Genomic DNA, 22,239 nt, shown 5'->3' with positions numbered 1-22,239 from the left:
GATCAAGGGGAGACATGAGGGTCAGGGGAGACATGACAGAGGTCTACAAAATTATGCAGGGTGTGGACAAAGTGGATAGGGAGGGCTGTGATGTTCCTGCTCTGTGTTATTCTCCTTCCAGTTTCCACCTGTTGAAACTGAGGGGGGGAAATCCAGGATGTCTGCCTCAGCTTTGGCCAGTTGTCCTCACTGAATCCCAAAGCTTCACCCATTTACTTTGTGTCAAGGAGACACCCAATAGGTTAACTGGTTTCCTTTAACCAATACAAGACTCGGTTAACAGGAAAATAGACTCTTCTATTTGGTAGCGTTGACAACACAACCCAGCACGTAAGATTATACACACACACACACAAAATTTTATTAAACACAAGAAGAGTTATATATATATATTATTATTTAATCATCCTATACTTACTCCTAACCTACCTACCCCTTCTAAACCCTTCTCCCAAAACGCCACTCACTAGACGTAAATTCCCTGAATCCCTCAACCCTCTCCGACCGTTAAACTGTGAGTTCTCTCCATTTAAACCCCTCAGAATTCCCCCACTCACAAGTCCCACCACCACCTTTCACTCGCACACCAACGTTCTATTAATTGTAATTTACCTGCATTACTTTTAAAATTCAAACACAAACATTGCATATGTTACAGAGACATTTTTCTCCCTCCCTCATCATACTAGAACCCGGCATCATCCCATGAAGATGAATTGTTAAGAGATTCAGGACAGGTAAACAAAAGTACTTCACACAGCACCTAGTTAAGCTATGGAATTCACTACCAGAAGATGTCGTGATGGCCACCAATTTGGATGGCTTTAAAAGGGGACTGGACAAATTCTTAGATGATAAGGGTATCGATGGCTACTAGTCCTGATGGCTGTATATTACCTCCAGGATCAGAGGCAACAGGCCTCTGTACACCAGTTGCTGGGGAACATGGGCGAGAGGGAGCTATGGCACTCACGTCCTCCTTGTGGGTTTCCTACAGGCAGCTGGTTGGCCACTGTGGGACCAAAACGCTGGACAAGATGGACTCTTGGTCTGACCCAGCATAGCTCTTATGCTCTTATACCTATGAAGGGGTGACTTTGAAAAATGATAGCCAGGACAGAGAGTGTATTGATGTACTAGCAAATGGATCCAGCTTTGCCAGGGTTGGAATTGCTCTTAGAGTGAGACAGCGGGGTGTTCAAGCAAACGTGCACGGCTGTCAGAGGTGGACACCTTGTGCCTGCCCTGTCTGAGTAAAGCCACAGCCGCTGGCACCCCTGCCAGGGTGCACTGCCACAGCCCCCTGAGAGAGAGGTCTCCCCACACCATTCCTCTGAGGGAACATCTTGTACACCGATGCTTTCAGCCCCACGGCAGTGAGGAGTGGCAGGCTTCTAACTCTCCCTTGGCCTACGATCTTCCCTGGCTTCAGAATGTATGGACTGCAAATCTATGGGCTCCTTATTTATTTATTTATTTATTGCATTTATACCCCGCCTTTCTCCCTCTCGCAAGGAACTCAAGGCGGCTTACATTCTCCTCCTCCTCACCGTTGTATCCTCACAACAACAACCCTGTGAGGTGGGTTGGGCTGAGAGTCTGTGACTGGCCCAAAGTCACCCAGTGAGCTTCCATGGCCAAGTGGGGACTAGAACCCGGATCTCCCGGCTCCCAGTCCGTCACTCTCACCACTACACTACACTGGCTCTCCTTAGGGAGGGAAGCCTGCCCCTTGTGGCTGAAGACGGGCAGCAGGCTTGAAGCACATGTACAATGAGCTAATGGCACGAGTCCATGGGGGTAGCTGGCATGGCCAACTATCCAATGCAGGGCGGGTGAAGCACAGAGGAGATCTTCTCCTCCGTGCTCTGGCTGCTCTGCATTTGTGGCTAGACAGCTGATTTCGGCTATCTAACCAGGGCTCCTCCGAGTGTGGGGGGGAGGCTGGACGGCACATAGGAAGCACTGTACCGGCGCTCCTGCGATCCCCTCCCCACCCCCAGGAACTGCCCTTTTCGGCTGCTCCACACGGCTCTTACGAGCACGGAGCTGGGGACAAACCGCACCTCCTACAAGGCAGCGGAGGAAGGGGCGCAGAATGAATTTCTGGAAACCGAGCTCAGAGTGCCAGCTCCATGCTCGGCTCCCAGAAACTGAAAAATCCTATGGCCATCCAGCCGCTATCTAGCGGCCTTAGGAATGTGCCCTGATGCATTTAAAAAACAGAGTAAGCCAGATTTGCACAGCCCTAGGGTCCCCTCAGTAAGCACACCACAAGTCAGATATCTAGGTGTCACGGCATTGGAGCGATGGCACTGACAGACAGACACACTCTCTCTCTCTCTCTCTCTCTCTCTCTCTCTCTCTCTCTCTCTTATTATTACACATTTATAGCATTTCCCCCCACTCTTCGGCCAAAAAGCCTCTCGGAGTGGCTTGCAGATCAATTAAAAAAAACAAGACAGGACTCAGGCTTACAATCTAAAAGACAGGACATGAAAAAAAGGGCTCTACAGGGGTGAGTATGCATGCCCAGACGTGCAGGAAGAATATGGTATGATATGCAGAGCTGGGCACCCTGAAAAAAATGAACGTATTAAAATTCTTAATTAAAGGAAGTAATTTCCAGGCTTTAATGGCTGCAAAGAAAAGCTGGTAAATGTCTTCCTGCCCCTGCAACCTGAATCACGGAAGCAGAAGAGATCACATAATGCCAAGCAAAATAGGCAATCTGGGGTGCAACCCTATGCACACTTAGACAGAAAAAGGTCCTTCAACTCCCAGCAACCCCCAGCCAGCACGGCTCGCTGGGGAACGCTGGGAGTTATAGTGCATTTTTCTGTCTAAGCGTGCATAGGATTGTACCCTTAGTCTTCAATCCTATGCACACTTACCTGGGAATAAGCCCCATTGCACTCAATGGGACTTACTTCTGTGTAGAGATGCACAGGAATTGCACTGTTAAATAGTTTATTCCAATAGCGGAATTCAAGTTTCCTGCTTGCAGAATACACAGAAGGAAAAACCCAGCTATGGCTATGGTTGCAACCTTCTTCAAGTTAAATCCCTTTCAGCGGGGCTTACACTGGGCAAACCCCCACGGAAGAGCATTTGGTGGTAGGTGTGCCATGTGTGTGTACCTCTTGCAATGCCTGTTGCTTCTCACGCTGAAGCTCTTCCCGCAGGCCGAGCAGTTCTTTCTCCTGTGAGCAGAAAGGGCGGGGGGGAGATTCTTTCACAGCCACGGTTGTCTTTTTCTGCAACTCACAGAGAACCTCACAGTGGCAGCTCATGCTACTCTACCAAGCCTTAGCTGCCACCATCACTACCACGCAAAGTTGAGAAACAAAATATTTCTGCAGAACTGGAGCTCTCCCAGGGAGGTGGAAGGAGATTAATAGCTTCTTGGAGCGGCGGAGCGGCTTGGGATGTATATAACGCCCCCAGCCAGAAAGGCAGAGTGTATGAGAACTCCTCTAAGAGGGAATTTGAATGATGCTTCACCCCCTGAGTGCCTTGAGGCCAGGGCTGACCCTATCATTAGGCAGAGGGAGGCAGCTGTCTTAGGCGGCACAAGCTGGGGGGTGGGGGTGGGCAGAAGAGTCGTGTCTGTTCCTCCGTGGGGGGACAAAGCTGTGTGTGCCACGTGGCCTGTTCTGATCCCCTACATTTTCCTGCTGCCCTCAGGTATGGCGGAGAATGCAATCCCATTGGCAGTATTCAAATGGCAGTCCAGTTGGCTTCTGTACGTGGAAATGGGCACCATCTTGTCCTTCACCTCAGGCAGCAAAGTATTTTGGGTCGCCCCTGCTTCTCGCTTTTGTGTCATGCTATTTTTTGCACTTTAACTCATTTTTTAATAAGCAAGTTTTATGATGATGGTGATGTTATTATTCCATTTGATATTTCAAAGTCCCTACTTGGTTCACATTAAAATACAGCAGAACAGGATAAAAATAATAAATAATTAAAAACATTACAGCACCATAAACTATAAAACAGGGCAGTAAAGAATCCCCCATGGGTCAGGGAAAACCAGTGTGAACAAGTGTGTTTCCAAGAGGCGTTTCAGGCCTGCCACTGTTCCTGCCTCTCGAACCACACGTGTTCCACCACTCGCTCTAATGGCTGCTAAAAACGGCTTGGACTTCCCAGAAGCCACAGAGGGGGTGCGTGGATGTAATTTCCAGTGGTTGGGGAGGGCGGTGCTTTGCCCCTCCCATGATGAGCAAAATCCAAACCGGCAAAGTATGCGCATTTGCATAACTGATATAAGTCACAGGATTCAACCCATCTTGGTGCAAATTGTTCCACGCAAGGCACACGTCGCTCTGGCTAAGCTCGGCTTTCTGCACGCAGTGGCCGCCTAAGGAACCTGGAGGGCTGGATTGTGACCCCAGGCAGGCCAGGTGTGGCCCCTGGGCCTGAGGTTCTGAGCTCCTTCTCTAGGCCAGCAATAATCCAGAGCTATGGTGGTTCCTGCAGGGGAGGCTGGTGGCTCCGATGTCAGTGGGGTGGTGAATCCGCCCCAGGTTTCTGTCGGAACCGGTCGGAATTCTGAAGGAGCTCTCCAAGGTGTGGAGCAGATTCGCCGCCCCACTGACATCGGAGCCACCAGCCTCCCCTGGGTTCCTGTATGGATCAGCATCGTGAATCAAAGACAGGAAGCCCCCGCCCCCCCATCTGCAGTGCCAGCCTTCCCAAAGCCGAGTGCTACCTTCTCCCGCAAGGCCTCCTGCCGCACCACCTCCAGCTGGCGCCGGTGTTCCTCCTTCAGGCTCTCCGTTGCGGTGCCCTGGGCCACCTTTTCAGCCTCCAAGGCGGCGACAGCCCTGCGCAGGCTCGAAAGCTCCAGCTCCTTCTCCGACAGGACGGCCTGCAGGGCCAAGATCCGTAGCTCCAGCCCCGGGTCAGTTCACCCAGCTGGCAGGCCAGTGCTTGCAACAAGGAGGCCCCGTGCATGCAAGCCACAAGGGGACAGCCCTCTTGTCTTGGACGGACAGACAGAGCAGGGGCAGGAGCTCAAGGGACGGAGCCCTGAAGTGGGACCCCCCTCCCGCCACGCTCACCGGAGCTGCCTGTTCTTAACGCCTACGTCTGTGTCACTGCAATACTCACACATTCTCCTCCTGTTTGCCTCTGCCCCGCCTCCCCTCCCCTTTGCCGCTTCCCTGGCTTTAGGGGTGGGGAATTCCATTTCAGAGAAGCTCTTGGGGGCCGCATTCTGGGTGGGCGGGGCCAAAGGCAGAAGGGGCAGGCCCAAAAACACCAGCCATATTGTCATGTAAAGCAATTGCTGCCAATTGAGCCTTAGGGGAGGATTTCAACCTTTCAGAACAGGGAAAAAACCGCACAAAAGCCGTGAAACCACCAAATGGTTGGTGGTTGGGAGAAAGAGCCTTCTGGGGAGCCCCAGAGGGCTGGATTGGGACCGCAGAGGGCCTGAGGTTCCCACCCCTGCTTTAGACTGTAAGATGACCGGGGCAGAGAATTGTCCTCTTGTGCTCTGTAAAGGGCCATGCATTACTACTACTACTGTAAAATGCTGCAACGTATAACTACCAAAGAGCTGCAGTAGCTTCCCGTTTAGTTTCCAGAAAGAATGGCTTCAACGTTTAAGGGTGCAATCCTGTGCATGTTTAGGCAGAAAAGGCCCCACAACTCCTAGCATCCCACAGCCAGCCGTGGCTGGGTCGGGGATGCTGGAAGTTGTAGGACTTTTTTCTACCAGGGAGAGATGGTCTCTTCTATGCTATCTTTTGGGCAGCTATTACTGAGCATATAAATACTTTAAATAATAAGCAAATGAAATAAATTCAATCTTCTTCTCAAGGGAAAGGCCTCTGAGGGAGCAACGCCCATCATTTCCCCAAATTCATGCTGAGCAACAGGTGGCTGGATGTGCACCTCAGGGATCACTTAAGATCCCTGAAGAACCGCCCAGAGAGCTTCGGCTATTGGGCGGTATAGAAATGAAATGAATAAATAAATAAATCACTGCCCAACTCCCATGGCCAGTCTGGGCATGGCGATGAGGCTAGGAGGGCATCAGACCCGCTCCAGCGTTCCTACCTCCTGCAGCTGTGCAGTTCTGATGCTGGCCATGTCCTTCTCGGAGCTCAGCTCTGCTTTGGAGCTCCTCAGCTGGCGCTTCAGAGAAGACAGGCTGTCCTCCAGGCTGCGCACCTGCTCCTTCAAGGCCTCCCGCTCAGCTCCCAATCGAGACACCTGTGGGAGGCAGAGGAAGCTAGCCAGACTAAGGGGCTTTATGGCGGACCAGCAACCATCTTGTGCCAAACACTGGATTAGTTCCTTTAAGATCTGGCCACGGTGTTGTGATACCCTGCTGTCAGTATGGCCTGACAAAACGATATGCTGGCCATCTGCTGATGGGCAGCTGCTGACCTCAGAGACAGGAGACTAAGTCGGGAATGAAAAGGGGCAGTTTTTAAATTATTATTTAGGATGTTTAAACATTTGGAGATAAGCAACAAGATATGCCAAGAAAGAAAGAAAGAAAGAAAGAAAGAAAGAAAGAAAGAAAGAAAGAAAGAGAAATGCACGCACAAGTTCAGACAGAATAATAACCACCTCCTTGCTCCCCCCAAAGTCCCCAAAATTCATGGCGTGAAAAAAAGCAATCAGTAGCTATATTTAACTAGAAGCCCCTGTGGAGATCCTGGGTCAAGGGCAGTGTTTAGGGACACACACCCCTTGCCAAAACAAACTCCTCCCCATATTTCAAGTGCCACTACCAGTGAATTATCGGGACACCTTCTTATAGAGAATACCCCAGCAGGATACCCCAAATACTTGTGGGGTGTCCCCAGACACCTGAGAAGGAGCCACCATTCAGTGACAAGTGCAAAGCACAGACGACAGGAGCAGCAGTGGAAAAAAGAGTCTTCCGCTGGGGCCATCGGCCTCGGTGTCGGGTGAGCCTCACCGGGGAGAGAATTCCAGGAAGGGCGGGAAATGGTGCCACTCACCTGCGCCTGGGCAGCCCCGTACTGGCCATGCCGCCACCGCCTCAGCCCACGCAGCTCCTTCTCCAGCTCCTGCAGCTCCCGCAGGCCGGCCTCTCGCTTGTATCTCAGGATCACCAGGTCAGCCCTGAGTACCAGAGATGGGGGCATGCAGAGAAACACTGAGCTGGGGGGATCGGCGGAACCAGACGAGAGGGACAGAAGGGCCTTGTTGCACACCGTCTTCCCGGTCAGCTGCGGTGGAGGCCTCTGGGAGGAGGAAGGGGCACTGGATTTGGGGGGGCCCCTCCCTGCTCCCAAATGCTCGACGTTCTTAAGAGAAGCCAGCTCCGTTCCGAACTGCACAAGGTGGCCATTCTGGGATGCCAGCCTGTGGCTGAGGACTGGGCCATGGGCTTGTCAGGGGCCGTGCTCCCCACCCTAGATACCTGGCCTCATCCACTTGGCCCCGATTCTCTTCCATGAGCAACTCCAGTCTCCTCAACTCTTTCTGGCTCTCCTCCAGGGCTTCTTGAAAGGCCTCCAGCTCCAGGGCCGCATGCTAGGAAACAGAAGAAGAGGAGAAGGAGTCCAGATGAGGCGGACGGATAGCTTAGGATGGGCAGCTCAGGGCAGGCTTTGGGAGGGGCAGTCCTGTGATGTTCCTGCTCCAGGTTATTCTCCCTCCAGCTTCCACCTGTTGAAACTGGGGGGGGGAACCCACCAGGACGCCTGCCTCCGCTTTGGCCAGCTGTTCTCACTGAATCCCAACGCTTCAGCCCTTTTACCTTGTCTCACAGAGACACCCAACAGGTCAACTGGTTTCCTTTAACCAATACAGGAGTAGTAACAGGAAAAATAGACTTTTCTATTTGGTAGCATTAATAAGTCAATCCAACATGTGGGTCTCTCTCTGTCTCTCTCCATATATAATAAAACAACTAACATAAGAAGAGCTATACAGGTTATTTAATCAACCTATACTTACTTCGTCATAACCTACCTACCCACCCCTTCTAAGCCCTTCTCCCCAACCCCACTCACTAGATGTGCATTCCCTGAATCCCTCAGCCCTCTCCGACGGTTAAACTGTGAGTTCTCTCCATTTAAACCCCTCAGAATTCCCCCACTCACAACCCCCCCTTTCATTCACACACTCACATTCCATTAACTTACCAGGATAACGTTTTACAGTTCAAACACAAACATTTACGTTATCATGCATAGGTTGCAGTCCCCTTTCATCAAGAGCAGGAATGGCTAGTTGGTGGCCAGTGGGCTAGATCTGGCCCCCTCGCCTATTTAACTAGTGGGAAAGGCAGCAGAGCGAGGTGACTAGAACAGCACTTCTCAGCCTGGTCTACAAGAGGGGTGGGCAACCCATGGCCCATGGGTTGCATGTGCTCCCTGTCCCTTTACGTGGCCTGTGGAAGCAACGCCCATCATTTCCCCAAATTCAGGCTGAGCAACACCTCAGGGATAACTGCCCAGCCTTTTCTGTGGCCCCTGGAACTGAATTTGGTGGGGTGGCAGCAATCCCCCACCCCCACAGTCTGCTGCCAAAATTCAGTGGCAAACTGCTGTAAAACGTTATAGAATGACCAACATTCACCAAATTCACCAATGGCAGGAGCTATTTCCAGTGGCCCACAAGGGTGCTGGAAATTGGTCACTGGACTGCTCCAAGAGGCTCATCATTCCCAGCTAGCAGGGCCACTGGGTACTTCAACACATCTGGGGGGCACTAGGTTGGGGAAGCCTGATTCAGAGTATCAGACTAAGGCCAGTGAGACCTGGGTTCAAATCTCAAGTCAGAGGCCACATTCGGACAGGCCTAGATGCGCCTCAGGGTCCCATGCATCTCCCTCCTCTCTTCTCCTCCAGTGCACCAGCAAGGAGGAGTTCAGAAACTTCTGCTTCCATTCTTGCTTAACTATAGCTTGCCGTGTCGTCCAAACTGACAAACTGTGGTTAATGTTAACTATGCTTTGTTTGAAACAAGTCAGCTTGAAATATACATGGTTTATTGTTAGGTGAAAAAGCCTCTGTCTCATCAGCTCTCTGCTCCCTTCTTTTCCTCCAGTGCAGCTGCAAGATCCGAAGTTTTACTTCCATTTCTAACTGCAGTTTAGCATTATGTCTAACCCAAGACAACCAATGGTTATTCTTAACTAGGGATGTGTGAATCAGTAAAACCCGAGTTCATGAAGCTTCTCCAAATTCCACCTCAAAGCTTGTTCCGACTCGTGTCCATATCAGATTGAGTGTTCTTTTTTCTCTTCGCTCAAGGAAGAGAACTGGGTAAATTCTGGTCAAAAATGAACTGAAAGAAATGTCTCATACATTTCTAGTCTTAACTATGGTTTACTGAAAGAAGCCAACTTCAAACCTTTGTTTATGAACCTGGCTTGTTTCAATAAGACACAATTGTAGTTAACCACAGTGTAGGGTTCGATGTAATGCTAACCTGCAGATAACTGAAAATGGAAGTGAAAACTGCTGATCTCCTCTTTGGAGCCATACCAGGAGACTGCATGAGCCCAAGGCTTATTCCCATAACAATAAATCGTAGTGTATTGTTATGTCTGAATGCGGTCACTCTCTTGCAGCCTCACCAATATTACAGGTTAATGTGAGGATCAAAGGGGCAGGGGGTGGGGGGAGATCAGAATCTGCCACGCTGAACTCTTCAGAGAAAGAGAGAAACAGAAACTCAAAAAATAAATCAACTGACCTTCGGTAGCCCTTTGAATGTTTAATTTGCCTTCCGTCGCGTGTAAGGAAAGGTAAAATGTTTTGAAGTTAAAAGAAATAAAGATATCCCACACCATAACAGTCAATGTGTCTCTTTGGTCAGCTTTAGACTGCATACTCCTTGGGGCAGAGACCTATCCTCTTGGACTCTGTAAAGGGCTATGCACCCTGATAGTGCTACAAAACAAGCAAACAATGTACCTGTGATCCATTCAGTGCTATGCCTGAGCACCTGTGCTTCATAATGGGCAAGTCTTTAATGACAGACGATACCAACTTCATTATGGAACCCAATTGCTCTGGAGGAGATGCCATCATGTGGCAAAATCACTACTAGCCACTAGAATGCTTTGTATGGTTATCCATGCCCTACTGACCTGCCGTTTTGGCTGCTGTAATGCATTATACGTGGGGAAACATTGGAAGACAGTTCATAAACTGCTTAAGTGCAGAATACAGCAGCCAGACAGCTAACAGGGACTATACATTGGGACCATATATTAGAGGTATTAAAAGAGCTTCACTGATTGCCAGTCTGTTTAGGGGTTACCTGTAAAGCCCTAAAAGGCCTGGATGGGATGCAGGTACAGTCAGGGCAAGAAATATTGGAACAAGGATAACTGTTTTGGCAGTTGGCCTCTGTACACCACCACACTGAAGTGGAAAGGAAACACACCCAGATGGGAGCGAAGTCAGGACTTTCAGCTGTAATTCAAGGGGTTCGACAAAAGTGGGGCACTAACCATTCAGGAAGGACAGCCAGTGGCATACACACACACCCATCGTTGGTGGCGCATAAGTAATGGAACAAACCAACATCATTTCAAACTTCAGGATCACCTTTAATACCTGGATGAAAATCCTTTGCAGTCAATGACTGCCTGAAGTCTGGAAGCTATGGACATGACCAAATGCTGAGTTACCTCCCTCAAGATGCTTTGCCAGGCCTTTACTGCAGCTGCCTTCAGCTGCTGCTTGTTTGTGGGTCTTTCTGCCTTCAGTCTTGTCTTCAGTAAGTGAAAAGCATGCTCTGTTGGGTTAAGATCAGGTGATGGACTTGGCCATTGAAGAACATCCCACTTCTTTGCCTTGAGAAACCCTAGGGTAGCTTTTGCTGTATGTTTTGGGTCATTATCCATCTGCAACATGAAGCGGCATCCTATCAGTTTTACAGCATTCGGCTGAATCTGAGCAGAAGGTATAGCCCTATACACTTCAGAATTCATCCCGCTGCTTTTATCAGCAGTCAGGTCATCAGTAAACACCAGTGACCCGGTTCCATTGGCAGCCAGACATGCTCAGGTCATAACACTGCCTCCACCATGTTTGACAGATGATGTGTTATGCTTTGGATCATGAGCTGTTCCTTTCTTTCTCCATACTTTTCTCTTCCCATCATTCTGGTACAAGTTAATCTTGGTTTCATCAGTCCAAAGAATCTTATTCCACAACTGGGCAGGCTTTTTTAGGTGTTTGCTGGCAAAGGCTAATCTGGCCTGTCTGTTCTTGAGCGTTACCAGTGATTTGCACCTTGTTGTGAAGCCTCTGTATTTACATTCATAAAGCCGTCTCTTGACTGTAGATGTTGACAATGACATACCTACCTCCGCAAGAGCGTTCTTGACCTGGCTAGATGTTGTGAAAGGGTTCCTCTTCACCATGAGCAGAATTCTGCAGTCATCCACTTTAGTTGTCTTCCGTGGTCTGCCAGGCCTTTTGCTGTTGCTGAGCTTGCCAGTTAATTCCTTCTTTTTCAGGATGTTCCAAACTGTTGTATTGGCCACTCCCACTGTTTTTGCTACTCTCTGATGGGTTTATTTTGTTTCCTCAGCCTAATGATGGCCTCCTTCACTCGCACGGACACCTCTTTGGACACTCAGAACCACTTCCAGGCCTTTTGTCTGCTTGATGGGTCATGGGGTACCCAGGGAACAGGCCACATCTGGCCACGCAGCTGCTTGTCAGCCATTCATTCCATTACTTATGAGCCACCAATGATGGGGGTGTGTGTATGCCACTGGCTGTCCTTCCTGAATGGTTAGTGCCCCACTTTTGTCAAACCCCTTGAATGACAGCTGAAAGTCCTGGCTTTGCTCCCATCTGAGTGTGTTTCCTTTCAGCCTCAGTGTGGTGGTGTACAGAGGCCAAATGCCAAAACAGTTATCCTTGCTCCAATATTTCTGGCCCTGAGTGTATCTAAAGGAGCACCTGCTCCCAGATCACCTGGACTGGGCAGCAAAGCCATCTGCTGATGCTCTTCTCTGGATCAGAAGTGAGCTGGGTGGCAACCAGAGAGAGCAAGGAGAGCCCCTGTTCAGTTCCCAAGGAAGCTCAACGGGCACCTTCTTTGTGATCATTCATTTACTTTATTTATTTTTATTGATATACAAGATATATATACTGCTCTACATCCAATAAAATATCCAAGTGGTGAACAATAAAAAAGGGGGAAAATAATCACCATCACAGAATTAACACCTTTAAAACCAAACTGTGCCAATATAGTTGTGGCTCATTGTTCTAATAAAGGGAAGGCTTGTTCTAATAAAAATGTCTTCAGCAGATTGTTTCAGCACCAGCTTAAGGCTTTTTTGATCACCCAGGTTCTTTAGATACACTGACTGATTTTAATGGAACTCTGTATTCTGCTGTTTATTATTACATTTCCAGGGGATGCTGTTTATTTTGTGACGTATTTCTATGTGATTGCAAACTGTCCTGAAATCACCAAATCAAGGGTGACTTCCTCCCCCAATAAATAGTAAACACCACTCCTTGGAGATTAACTCGTTCCCTGATAACAGAGAGACTGGCCATTCTTGGTCCAACAGGATCATATAGAGCAGGTTAGACAGAAAATATGTCAACAGATGTTTTGGACTTCAGCTCCCAGCATTCCTGACCACTGGGCATGCTGGCAGGGAATTCTGGGAGTTGAAGTAACAAATATCTGGAGTTCTATCTGCTGCGCATCCCTAATATTAGATGGATCCAGACATAGCTATACCAAGAGCCTTTGTACACGAGGCGTTTATTGTGCGCCCGTGATTTCTCACTCTTGGTAGTTTGTGGGTGCTTTACATCCTCCAGGGTCTCTCCTACTCTTTGCAACATTTATAGCGTTTTTTTTCTAACAAGGAAAGTCTGGTATTTCCTTGAATGGCAACATGAAACTCTGGTGCATCTAAACCATTCTGTTAAACCACAGCACCACCTAGTGGTTGTGTAATGGAACATATAGAAAGGCAGAAAAAGAAACCCCCCAGAAAAAAAGCATGTAAAGCAGCCAATGTTAATCCCACAAAGAATCTGAAAGCAGAAGCCTTGGTAAAGTGGCGGGTTAAAAGCCTCATGTAGAAAAGCCCTTAGAGTAGACCCACTGGAATCAATGGGGCTTAAGTTAGTCATGCCATTGATTTCAATGGGTCTATTGTAAGTATGACTAAGTCTGGATTCAACCCATAGTGTTTTGTGGGGGGGAGGGCAGGGGCAGGGGAAGTATTTTAACCACAATTGCACAGGCTGAAAAGGAAGAGCTGGGATGCAGCAGGAAATGAGAGGCTATGCAGACCCCACCCCCCTGCAAGGAAGCAGGGCAAGGCCTGGAGCCCAACGGGCTCAGAGCAGCCCATGCAGCTTCTGTTGAGCTTCAGTTCAGAAAACCACCATCCCTTTTCTTTCTGGGTCCATGACAAGTCAGTTTTCTGCCCCTTGGCCCAAATGAAGGCACAGCAAGGAACGGCCAGGTGCTGTTGCACTCGTGCCCTGCTTGTGGGCTTCCCGTCGGGGCATCTGGCTGGCCACGGTGTGAACGGATTGCTGGACTAGATGGACCCTTGGCCTGATCCCGCAGGGCTCTTCTGACGTTCTAAGGGGAGCGCCTGTCTCTGCCTAACCACCCGTCCAGCCACATCTGCAGGCCTCACTGCCTCCCAAAGACCTCTCCCCTTGACAAGGATCCACAGGGATTGTTTGGTTCCCAGGGGTTCCCTCACACCCAGGCTTTGGCCGGGTACCTTTTTCTGCTGGAGGACACTGCGCAGGGACACATCAGCCTCGCGGATCTGGGCCTTCTTCTGCGACAGCTTTTCCTCTTCCAGTTCCAAGTCCTGCTTAGCAAAAACATGAACGCTTTCACTGGCCTATCCTTCTGCAGAAAACCCACTCAGGTTCTGCCCTGAATGGCATATTTCCACCCCCTCCCCACCCTGCATTCTGAATTCTAAAAGGGCAGGCGCAGAAAAAGGCAAGAAAGCATTAATATGCAACTAAGCATTTGGATTAGATATTCTCCGTATTTTTTCCAATAACCCGGTAAGGTAGGCCAGAATTATCACCCCCATATTGCAGATGGGAAACTGAGGCTGAGAGACAAAGAGGCCTGCCTCAGGCAACCTGAATGAGTTCATGGCAGAAGTGAAATCAAACAGGAAGGGGAACACGGGAAGCACACGTAGTGAGACAACTGCCCCGCCTAGCACAGGACTGTCTATACAATTCGTGGGCAATTTGTGGCCTTCCAGATGTTTTGCTCCACAAAGCCCTGGCCAGCATAGCTAACGGTGAGGGATCATGGGTGTTGTAGGCCAAAACATCTGGAGAGCTCCCCAGGGTTTCAGACAGGACTCTGTCCCAGCTTGGCCTATTGATGCTGAGGTTTGAACTTGGGACTTCCTGACCGCAAAAATCTGCTCCAGCCGTGAGCTATGCCCCTTGCACAAATCTCACAGGTTACAGCCCCGCTCCGTGTGCCAGCGACCTGCCCACTGCTGGCACGTGACCTCCTCCACACTGGAACGGGGCCCTCGGGCTGGAAGAGGTTCAGCACCACGGATGGGGCCGGCTCAAGCGCCACACTGCTGCCCTCCCGCCGGCGCTGGGAGTCCCAGTCAGTTGTCTGCCTGATGCTGCTCCCTGATGCCTTCCTCGAGATGCACCAGACTGGCCAGACGGCTCTCAGCTGGTGAGTCAGCTCTGTGCTGCATGGTGCCCGGGGCAGTCTGCACACAGGAGGCCAGCAAAAGAAACAAAGGCAGCCGCTTCTGCGATGACCATCGGGAAGAGAGGGCGGGCCCATGCGCACGCGGCCTAACGCAGCCTTCCCCCACCCAGGGCCCTCCAGATGCGTCGGGCTGTGTGACGTTCCTGCTCTGGGTTATTCTCCCTCCAGCTTCCACCTGTTGAAACTGGCGGGGGGGGGACCCACCAGGACATCTGCCTCCACTTTGGCCAGCTGCCCTCACTGAATCCCAAAGCTTCAGCCCTTTTACTTGGTGTCGAGGAGACACCCAACAGGGTAACTGGCTTTAACCAATGCAGGATTGGTTGATGGACTTTTCTATTTGGGAGCGTTAATAAATCAAACCAACACGTGGGAGATATATATGTATGTATGTATGTATGTTGTTGTTGTTCAGTCGTTAAGTTGTGTCCGACTCTTTGTGACCCCATGGACCATAGCACGCCAGGCCTTCCTGTCCTGCGCTCTCTCCTGGAGTGTGCTCAAGTCCATATCCATTGCATCGGTGATGCTATCTAGCCATCTCATCCTCTGCCATCCCCTTCTCCTGTTGTCTTCAATCTTTCCCAGCATCAGGGTCTTTTCCAATGAATTGCATTAGGTGGCCAAAATATTTGAGCTTCAACTTCAGTATCTGTCCTTCCAATGAGCACTCAGGGTTGATTTCCTTTAGGATGAACTGATTGGACCTCCTTGCAGTCCAGGGGACTTGTAAGAGTCTTCTCCAGCACCACAGTTCGAAGGCATCAATTCTTCAGTGCTCAGCCTTCCTTACAGTCCAGCTCTCACAGCCATACATTACTACTGGGAAAACCATAGCTTTGATTAGACGGACCTTTGTCGGCAAGGTGATGTCTCTGCTTCTTACTATGCTGTCTAGGTTTGCCATAGCTTTCCTCCCAAGGAGCAAGCGTCTTTTAATTTCATGGCTACAGTCACCATCTGCGGTGATCTTGGAGCCCAAGAAAATAAGATTTGTCATTGCTTCAATTTCTTCCCCTTCTATATGCCAGGAAGTGATGGGGCCAGATGCCATGATCTTCATTTTTTTAATGTTGAGTTTCAAACCAGCTTTTGCACTCTCCACTTTCACCCTCAACAAGAGGCTCTTTAGATCCTCTTCGCTTTCTGCCATTAGGGTGGTATCGTCTGCGTATCTGAGGTTGTTGATAATTATCCCAGCAATCTTAATTCTGACCTGTGATTCATCCAATCCAGCATTTCTCATGATGTACTCTGCATATAAGTTAAATAAGTAGGGCGACAATATACAGCCTTGTCATACTCCTTTCCCAATTTTGAAACAATCGGTTGTTCCATGTCCTGTTCTTACTGATTATTTATTTATTTATTTATTTCATTTCTATACCGCCCAATAGCCGAAGCTACTGTTGCTTCTTGTCCCTCGTACAGGTTTCTCAGGAAACAGGTAAGGTGGTCTGGTATTCCCATCTCTTTAAGAATTTGCCACAGTTTGCTGTGATCCACACAATCAAAGGCTTTAGCATAGTCAATGAAGCAGAAATAGACGTTCTTCTGGAATTCTCTTGCTTTCTCCATGATCCAGCAAATGTTGGCGATTTGATCTCTAGTTCCTCTGCCTCTTCGAAACCCAGCTTGTACTTCCAGTAGTTCTCGGTTCACATGCTGCTGAAGCCTAGCTTGTAGGATTTTGAGCATAACCTTGCTGGCATGTGAAATGAGCACAATTGTGCGGTAGTTTGAACACTCTTTCACATTGCCCTTCTTTGGAATTGGAATATAAACTGACCTTTTCCAGTCTTGTGGCCACTGTTGAGTGTTCCAAATTTGTTGGCATATTGTGTGCAGCACTTTAACAGCATCATCTTTTAAAATTTTAAATAGCTCAGCTGGAATACTGTCATCTCCGCTAGCTTTGTTGTTAGTAATGCTTCCTAAGGCCCACTTGACTTCACTCTCGAGGATGTCCAGCTCAAGTTCAGTGACCGCACTATCATGGCTATCAGGGACATTCAGATCTTTCCTGTATAGTTCTTCTGTGTATTCTTGCCACCTCTTCTTAATCTCATCTGCTTCTGTTAGGTCCCTGCCTTCTTGGTCCTTTATCATGCCCGTCTTTGCACAAAACGTTCCCTTGAGATCTCCGATTTTCTTTAAAAGATCTCTAGTCTGTCCCATTCTATTGTTTTCCTCGATTTCTTTGCATTGTTCATTTAATAAGGCTTTCTTGTCTCTCCTTGCTGTTCTCTGGAAATCTGCATTCAGTTGGGTATATCTTCCCCTTTCTCCCTTGCTTTTCGCTTCCCGTCTTTCCTCAGCTACTTGTAAAGCCTCATCAGACAGCCACTTGGCTTTCTTGCATTTCTTTTTCTTTGGGATGGATTGAGTTGCTGCCTCCTGAACAATGTTACGGACCTCCGTCCATAGTTCCTCAGGCACTCTGTCTATCAGGTCTAATCCCTGAAATCTATTCCTCACCTCCACTGTATATTCATAAGGGATATGCTTTAGTTCATACCTGAATGGTTTAGTGGTTTTCCCTACGTTCTTCAATTTAAGCTGAAATTTTGCAATAAGAAGCTCATGATCTTAGCCACAGTCAGCTCCAGGTCTTGTTTTTACAGACTGTATAGAGCTTCTCCATCTTTGGCTGCAAAATACATAATCAATCTGATTTCGATATTGACCATCTGGTGATGTCCATGTGTAGAGTCGCCTCTTGTGCTGTTGGAAAAGAGTGTTTGCTATGATCAGCGTGTTCTCTTGGCAAAACTCTATTAGCCTTTGTCCTGCTTCATTTTGTACACCAAGGCCATGCTTGCCTGTTATCCCAGTGATTTCTTGACTTCCTACTTTAGCATTCCAATCCCCTATGATGAAGAGGACATCTTTTTTTGGTGTTAGTTCTAGAAGGTGTTGTAGGTCTTCATAGAATCGATCAACCTCAACTTCTTCAGCATCAGTGGTTGGGGCATAGACTTGAATTACTGTGATGTTGAATGGTTTGCCTTGGATTCGTACTGAGATCATTCTATCATTTTTAAGATTGTACCCCAGTCCTGCTTTTCCCACCCTTTTGTTGACTATGAGTGCTACTCCATTTCTTCTAAGGGATTCTTGCCCACAATAGTAGATATGATGGTCACCTGAATTAAATTCGCCCATGCCTGTCCATTTTAGTTTGCTGATTCCCAAGATGTCGATGTTCAATCTTGCCATCTCATGTTTGACCACCTCCAGCTTGCCTTGATTCATTGATCTGACATTCCAGGTTCCTAAACAATATAGTTCTTTACAGCATCGGATTTTCTTTTCACCACCAGACACATCCACAGCTGAGTGTCCTTTCGGCTTTGGCCCAGCCGCTTCACTCTTTCTGGCACTACTTGGAAATTCCCTCTGCTCTTCCCCGATAGTATATTGGACACCTTCCGACCTGAGGGGCTCATCTTCCGGCGTCATCTCTTTTAGCCTTGTGATACGTTCCATGGGGTTTTCTTGGCAAGAATACAGGAGTGGGTTGCCATTTCCTTCTCCAGTGGACCACGTTTTGTCAGAACTCTCTGCCATGACCTGTCCGTCTTGGGTGGCCCTGCACGGCATAGCTTATGGCTTCACTGAGTTACGCAAGCCCCTTCACCACAACAAGGCGGTGATCCATGAAGGGGATTATGTATGTATGTATATGTGTGTGTGTGTGTGTGTGTGTGTATATATGTATGTATGTATATGTATCAATCCTAAAGGAAATCAGCCCTGAGTGCTTATTGGAAGGACAGATACTGAAGCTGAAGCTCAAATATTTTGGCCACCTAATGCGAAGAGAAAACTCCCTGGAAAAGACCCTGATGTTGGGAAAGATTGAAGGCAACAGGAGAAGGGGACGGCAGAGGATGAGATGGCTAGATAGTATCACCGATGCAATGGATATGAACCTGAGCACACTCCGGGAGGGAGCACAGGACAGGAAGGCCTGGCGTGCTGTGGTCCATGGGGTCACAAAGAGTCGGACACGACTTAACGACTGAACAACAACGTATATGTATGTGTGTGTGTGTGTGTGTGTGTGTGTATATATACACACACACACACCAACAACTAAAGTTTTATTAAATGCAAGAACAGTTATATAGCTTATTATCTAATCATCCTACTGTTATTCCTAGCATACCTACCTACCCCTTCTAAACCCTTCTCCTCAAACCTCACTTACTAGACGTACATTCCTTGAATGACCGTTAAACTGTCTGTTCTCTCCATTTCAACCTAAGAACATCAGAAGAGCCCTGCTGGATCAGAGCAGGGTCCATCTCCCGCTCCTCCTCCTCACCACCCCGTTGTCTGGGCCAGAGCGAGAGGCAAGGGGACAAGCAGGTCAAGAACATAAGAGCATAAGAGCCCTGCTGGATCAGACCAAGGGTGCATCCAGTCCAGCATTCTGTTCACACAGTGGCCAACCAGCTGTCGACCAGGGACCCACAAGCAGGGCATGAGTGCAACAGCACCCTCCTGCCCATGTTCCCCAGCAGCTGGTGTTCATAGGCTCACTGCCTCTGGTACTGGAGGTAGCACACAGCCATCAGGACTAGTAGCCCCTAGTTTTGGCAACCCCCTTAGAATTCTCTCACTCGCAAGCCCCCCACCCACCTTCCACTCACACACCAACCTTCCACTAACTCTAACTTACTTGCATAATAACATTTTATAATTCTAACCCAAGCATTTACATTATCATGCATATGTTACGGACTGCAATTCCCACCACTCCTGGCCTGGAATGATGGGAATTGCAGTCAACCCATCTGGGGGGTGCCAGGTTGGGGGAGCTTGGCCTACTGAGTCAAATCAGGAGGTGCGCAAGATTGGGATGGGAGTACCTCAAAGAGGAGCCAACAGCAACCTTTTCCTGCTGTTGCTCCCCTGCAGATGGTATACTGCTTTCAACAGGGAGGCTCCATTAGAGCCATCATGACTAATTGCCAGTGACAGACTCACCCCCCGTGAACTTGCCTAATCCTTTTTTAAAGCCACCTCAGTCCCCACCCAGTAGCACATCTTGCGGCCCTGAGCGCCACAACTCAAAACTGGATGTCTGGAATGGTGCCGTCTGAGAACTTTCCACAGTGTACATGCAGCCCCTCGCCTTTGCCCCTGGGCGGCCTGGCCTCCAGTCTGCTGTGCCTAGGAGCAAGCAGCGGCTCAAGACAGGAAGGAGTGAAGCTCTGACTCTGTGCCACTGCCAGGCCCACGGACCCTCGCAGTATCTGTGGCTCCAGTCCTAGAGGCTGGCCAGCCCTAAGGGATACCTGAGGCTGCCCGACGAATCGCTTGCACCTCCCTGGGGAAGCCCCCACTCCCACGCCTGTGCTTCTCCACAGCACCTCGCGACTTCTGGAGGCTCCCGACGCAGCTTCTTTCCGGCCGGGACCCGCTGCTCTGCTTGGAGGCCGCTCCCTGAGGGGGCTGGTTCTCCACGTGCTGCTGGTGCGCAGCCCTGGAAACTCCTCCTCCTCCTCCGTGCTTGCGTCACCGGAACCCAAGGACCTGAAAGACCACAGGCAGCCAGGGGTGTAGCGCTCCACTTCGAAATGCAGGCACTCATCCTGGCAGTCTGCATAGCCACGCCCCTGAGGAGAGTCCAAAAATGCAGGGCGCTGTTTTGCTCCATCGCAACAAACCCGTTCTAGCAGGTTTGTCTCTACCAGGAGCAGGTCTTTTGTCAAGCAAATGGGTCTGAATTCCCCATTCAGGAGCAAACCGCCCTAAAATACTTCGCATCACAACAGGGAACAATAGATTGCCAGTGGGAAAATTCATTCCCCCCAGTTAATGTGAGAAGTGCAGGCTGCCTTCAGAAGGAATAGAGGAGTCTTGGGGACAGGGGAGGTGACGGCTAGGGATGTACGAAAATCACTTACCTTTCGCAGATTATGCTGATGGTGGGGGGGGAGGCGCTCCATTCCCCCCGCCCCCGGAATCCTGGCCGGCCGGCTGTGCTCTGCAGCGATTCTGCAGAGCCGCCGGCCGGCTCCGCCAGCAGCCGGACATCCGGCCACTGGCTAGCAGGGACGCAAATGGCGGCGGCCATAGCCGCCGCCGTTTGCATCCCTGCAGTCAGCCATGATAAGCTACGTAAATGTTTACGTAGCCTATCACAGCTGACTTAAAAACAACAACAACACGTGTACGCAAATGGCGGCGGCTACAGCCACCGCCATTTGCGTTCCTTATTTTGGGCCGTCTTAGTCTACATAAACATTTACATAGACTAAGACGTCGAAAATAAGGGGAACGCAAATCATGTAGTGTCTACGCTATTTGCGTTCCCCTTATTTTCGTCGTCTTAGTCTACGTAAATGTTTACGTAGACTAAAATGTGCCAAAATAAGGAACGCAAATGGCGGTGCCCATGGCCGCCGCCATTTGCGTACGCGCGTTTTTTTTTTTTTAAGTCAGCCGAGATAGGCTACGTAAACATTTACGTAGCCTATCACGGTGTTTTTTTAAAACCTAGCCGTGATAGGCTATGTAAATCTTTACATAGCCTATCACTTTTTTTTTTTTTTTTAACTGGAAATGGCAGCGGCGGCAGCCGGTCAGGAGACCGGCCGCCGCAGCCGCCACCACCGAACTGCCGCCGGAGCCGCCGCCGGAGCCACCGCTGCCAGGAAGATCCGCCCAAGGTAAGTCTCATCCTGGGGCGGCGGGGGGGTGGCAGGCCGTTCCGCCACCGATTTCGAGATCCATGGCGGAACTTTCCTACATCCCTAGTGATGGCAGCATCCCTGCTAATAAAAAAGTCCCAGTGTCGTGTCCCTGTGAGTCCTGGCTCCACTACACCTCTGCAGGAAGCCCCTGACACACCACATCACCTCTCTGTCTTGCCCCAGTAATGACAGTAATGACAAAGTAACGCTGGGGGGCGGGGGGAGTCCAACTGCAGAAGAAAAGCCACCAAGCCACACGAAGATGAGACACTTGCATCATTAATCCAGAACTCAGGATTCAAGCTGGCAGAATCTGGTCTTCTGTGATACGGGACACATAATGAACAGCCCCACAAATTGAGTCTGGGCATACATTCCTAGCCAGCACACCCTAGAAGTCAACTCCTTCATGCATGCAGTCTTTTTTCCTACCACTAGCCAGGGCTTTGGTCTCTGTGCTTTTCATGATATACATTCAAATTCTGCATCCAGAAAAGCTGGATTCTGTGACCTGTATAAATTATGCAAAGAACGCACATTTGCACAATGGATTTCTGATTTTGAAACGTCTATCTTCCACTTTGGTTCCTGAATCATACATTACGGGGATCGTTACCCCTTGCAGAGCGTTCACACAAAGAGGGAGAGCAAGGCTCAAAGCCGCTTTCGAGTGTCGTGCATGAAATAAACGCACACCCCACACTGGCCAAAGACTCACGAGTGCTTACCTTGGCGAGTCCTTCTGTGGTGGTGGGGCCTTCTTGGTGCTGTAGCCCACACCTGTTGGAGGAGAAGAGAAACATTTGGCCCC

General features: G+C 49.4%; 1 protein-coding gene across 1 annotated transcript in view; it reads right to left on the bottom strand.

Moving 5' to 3' along the window:
• LOC146336259 (uncharacterized) overlaps window positions 1–22,239 on the bottom strand; it is a 47,506-nt gene that overhangs the window by 16,875 nt on the left and 8,392 nt on the right. Inside the window, exons 6-15 of the mRNA XM_084819270.1 lie at window positions 22,157–22,208; window positions 20,028–20,348; window positions 19,599–19,655; window positions 14,455–14,719; window positions 13,736–13,828; window positions 7,415–7,527; window positions 6,990–7,113; window positions 6,073–6,228; window positions 4,718–4,876; window positions 3,141–3,203 (exon numbers count right to left, since the gene is read on the bottom strand). Of these exons, the coding sequence (XP_084675396.1) occupies window positions 3,141–3,203; window positions 4,718–4,876; window positions 6,073–6,228; window positions 6,990–7,113; window positions 7,415–7,527; window positions 13,736–13,828; window positions 14,455–14,719; window positions 19,599–19,655; window positions 20,028–20,348; window positions 22,157–22,208 (1,403 nt within the window). The remainder of the gene's footprint in view (window positions 1–3,140; window positions 3,204–4,717; window positions 4,877–6,072; window positions 6,229–6,989; window positions 7,114–7,414; window positions 7,528–13,735; window positions 13,829–14,454; window positions 14,720–19,598; window positions 19,656–20,027; window positions 20,349–22,156; window positions 22,209–22,239) is intronic.

This window comes from Heloderma suspectum, chromosome 13 (assembly GCF_057233095.1).
Source record: "Heloderma suspectum isolate Gila_16-S chromosome 13, 16-S_ref, whole genome shotgun sequence".
NCBI lineage: Eukaryota > Metazoa > Chordata > Lepidosauria > Squamata > Helodermatidae > Heloderma > Heloderma suspectum.
Note: the sequence above shows the minus strand (reverse complement) of the source record. Positions and strands in the feature narration are given on the sequence as shown.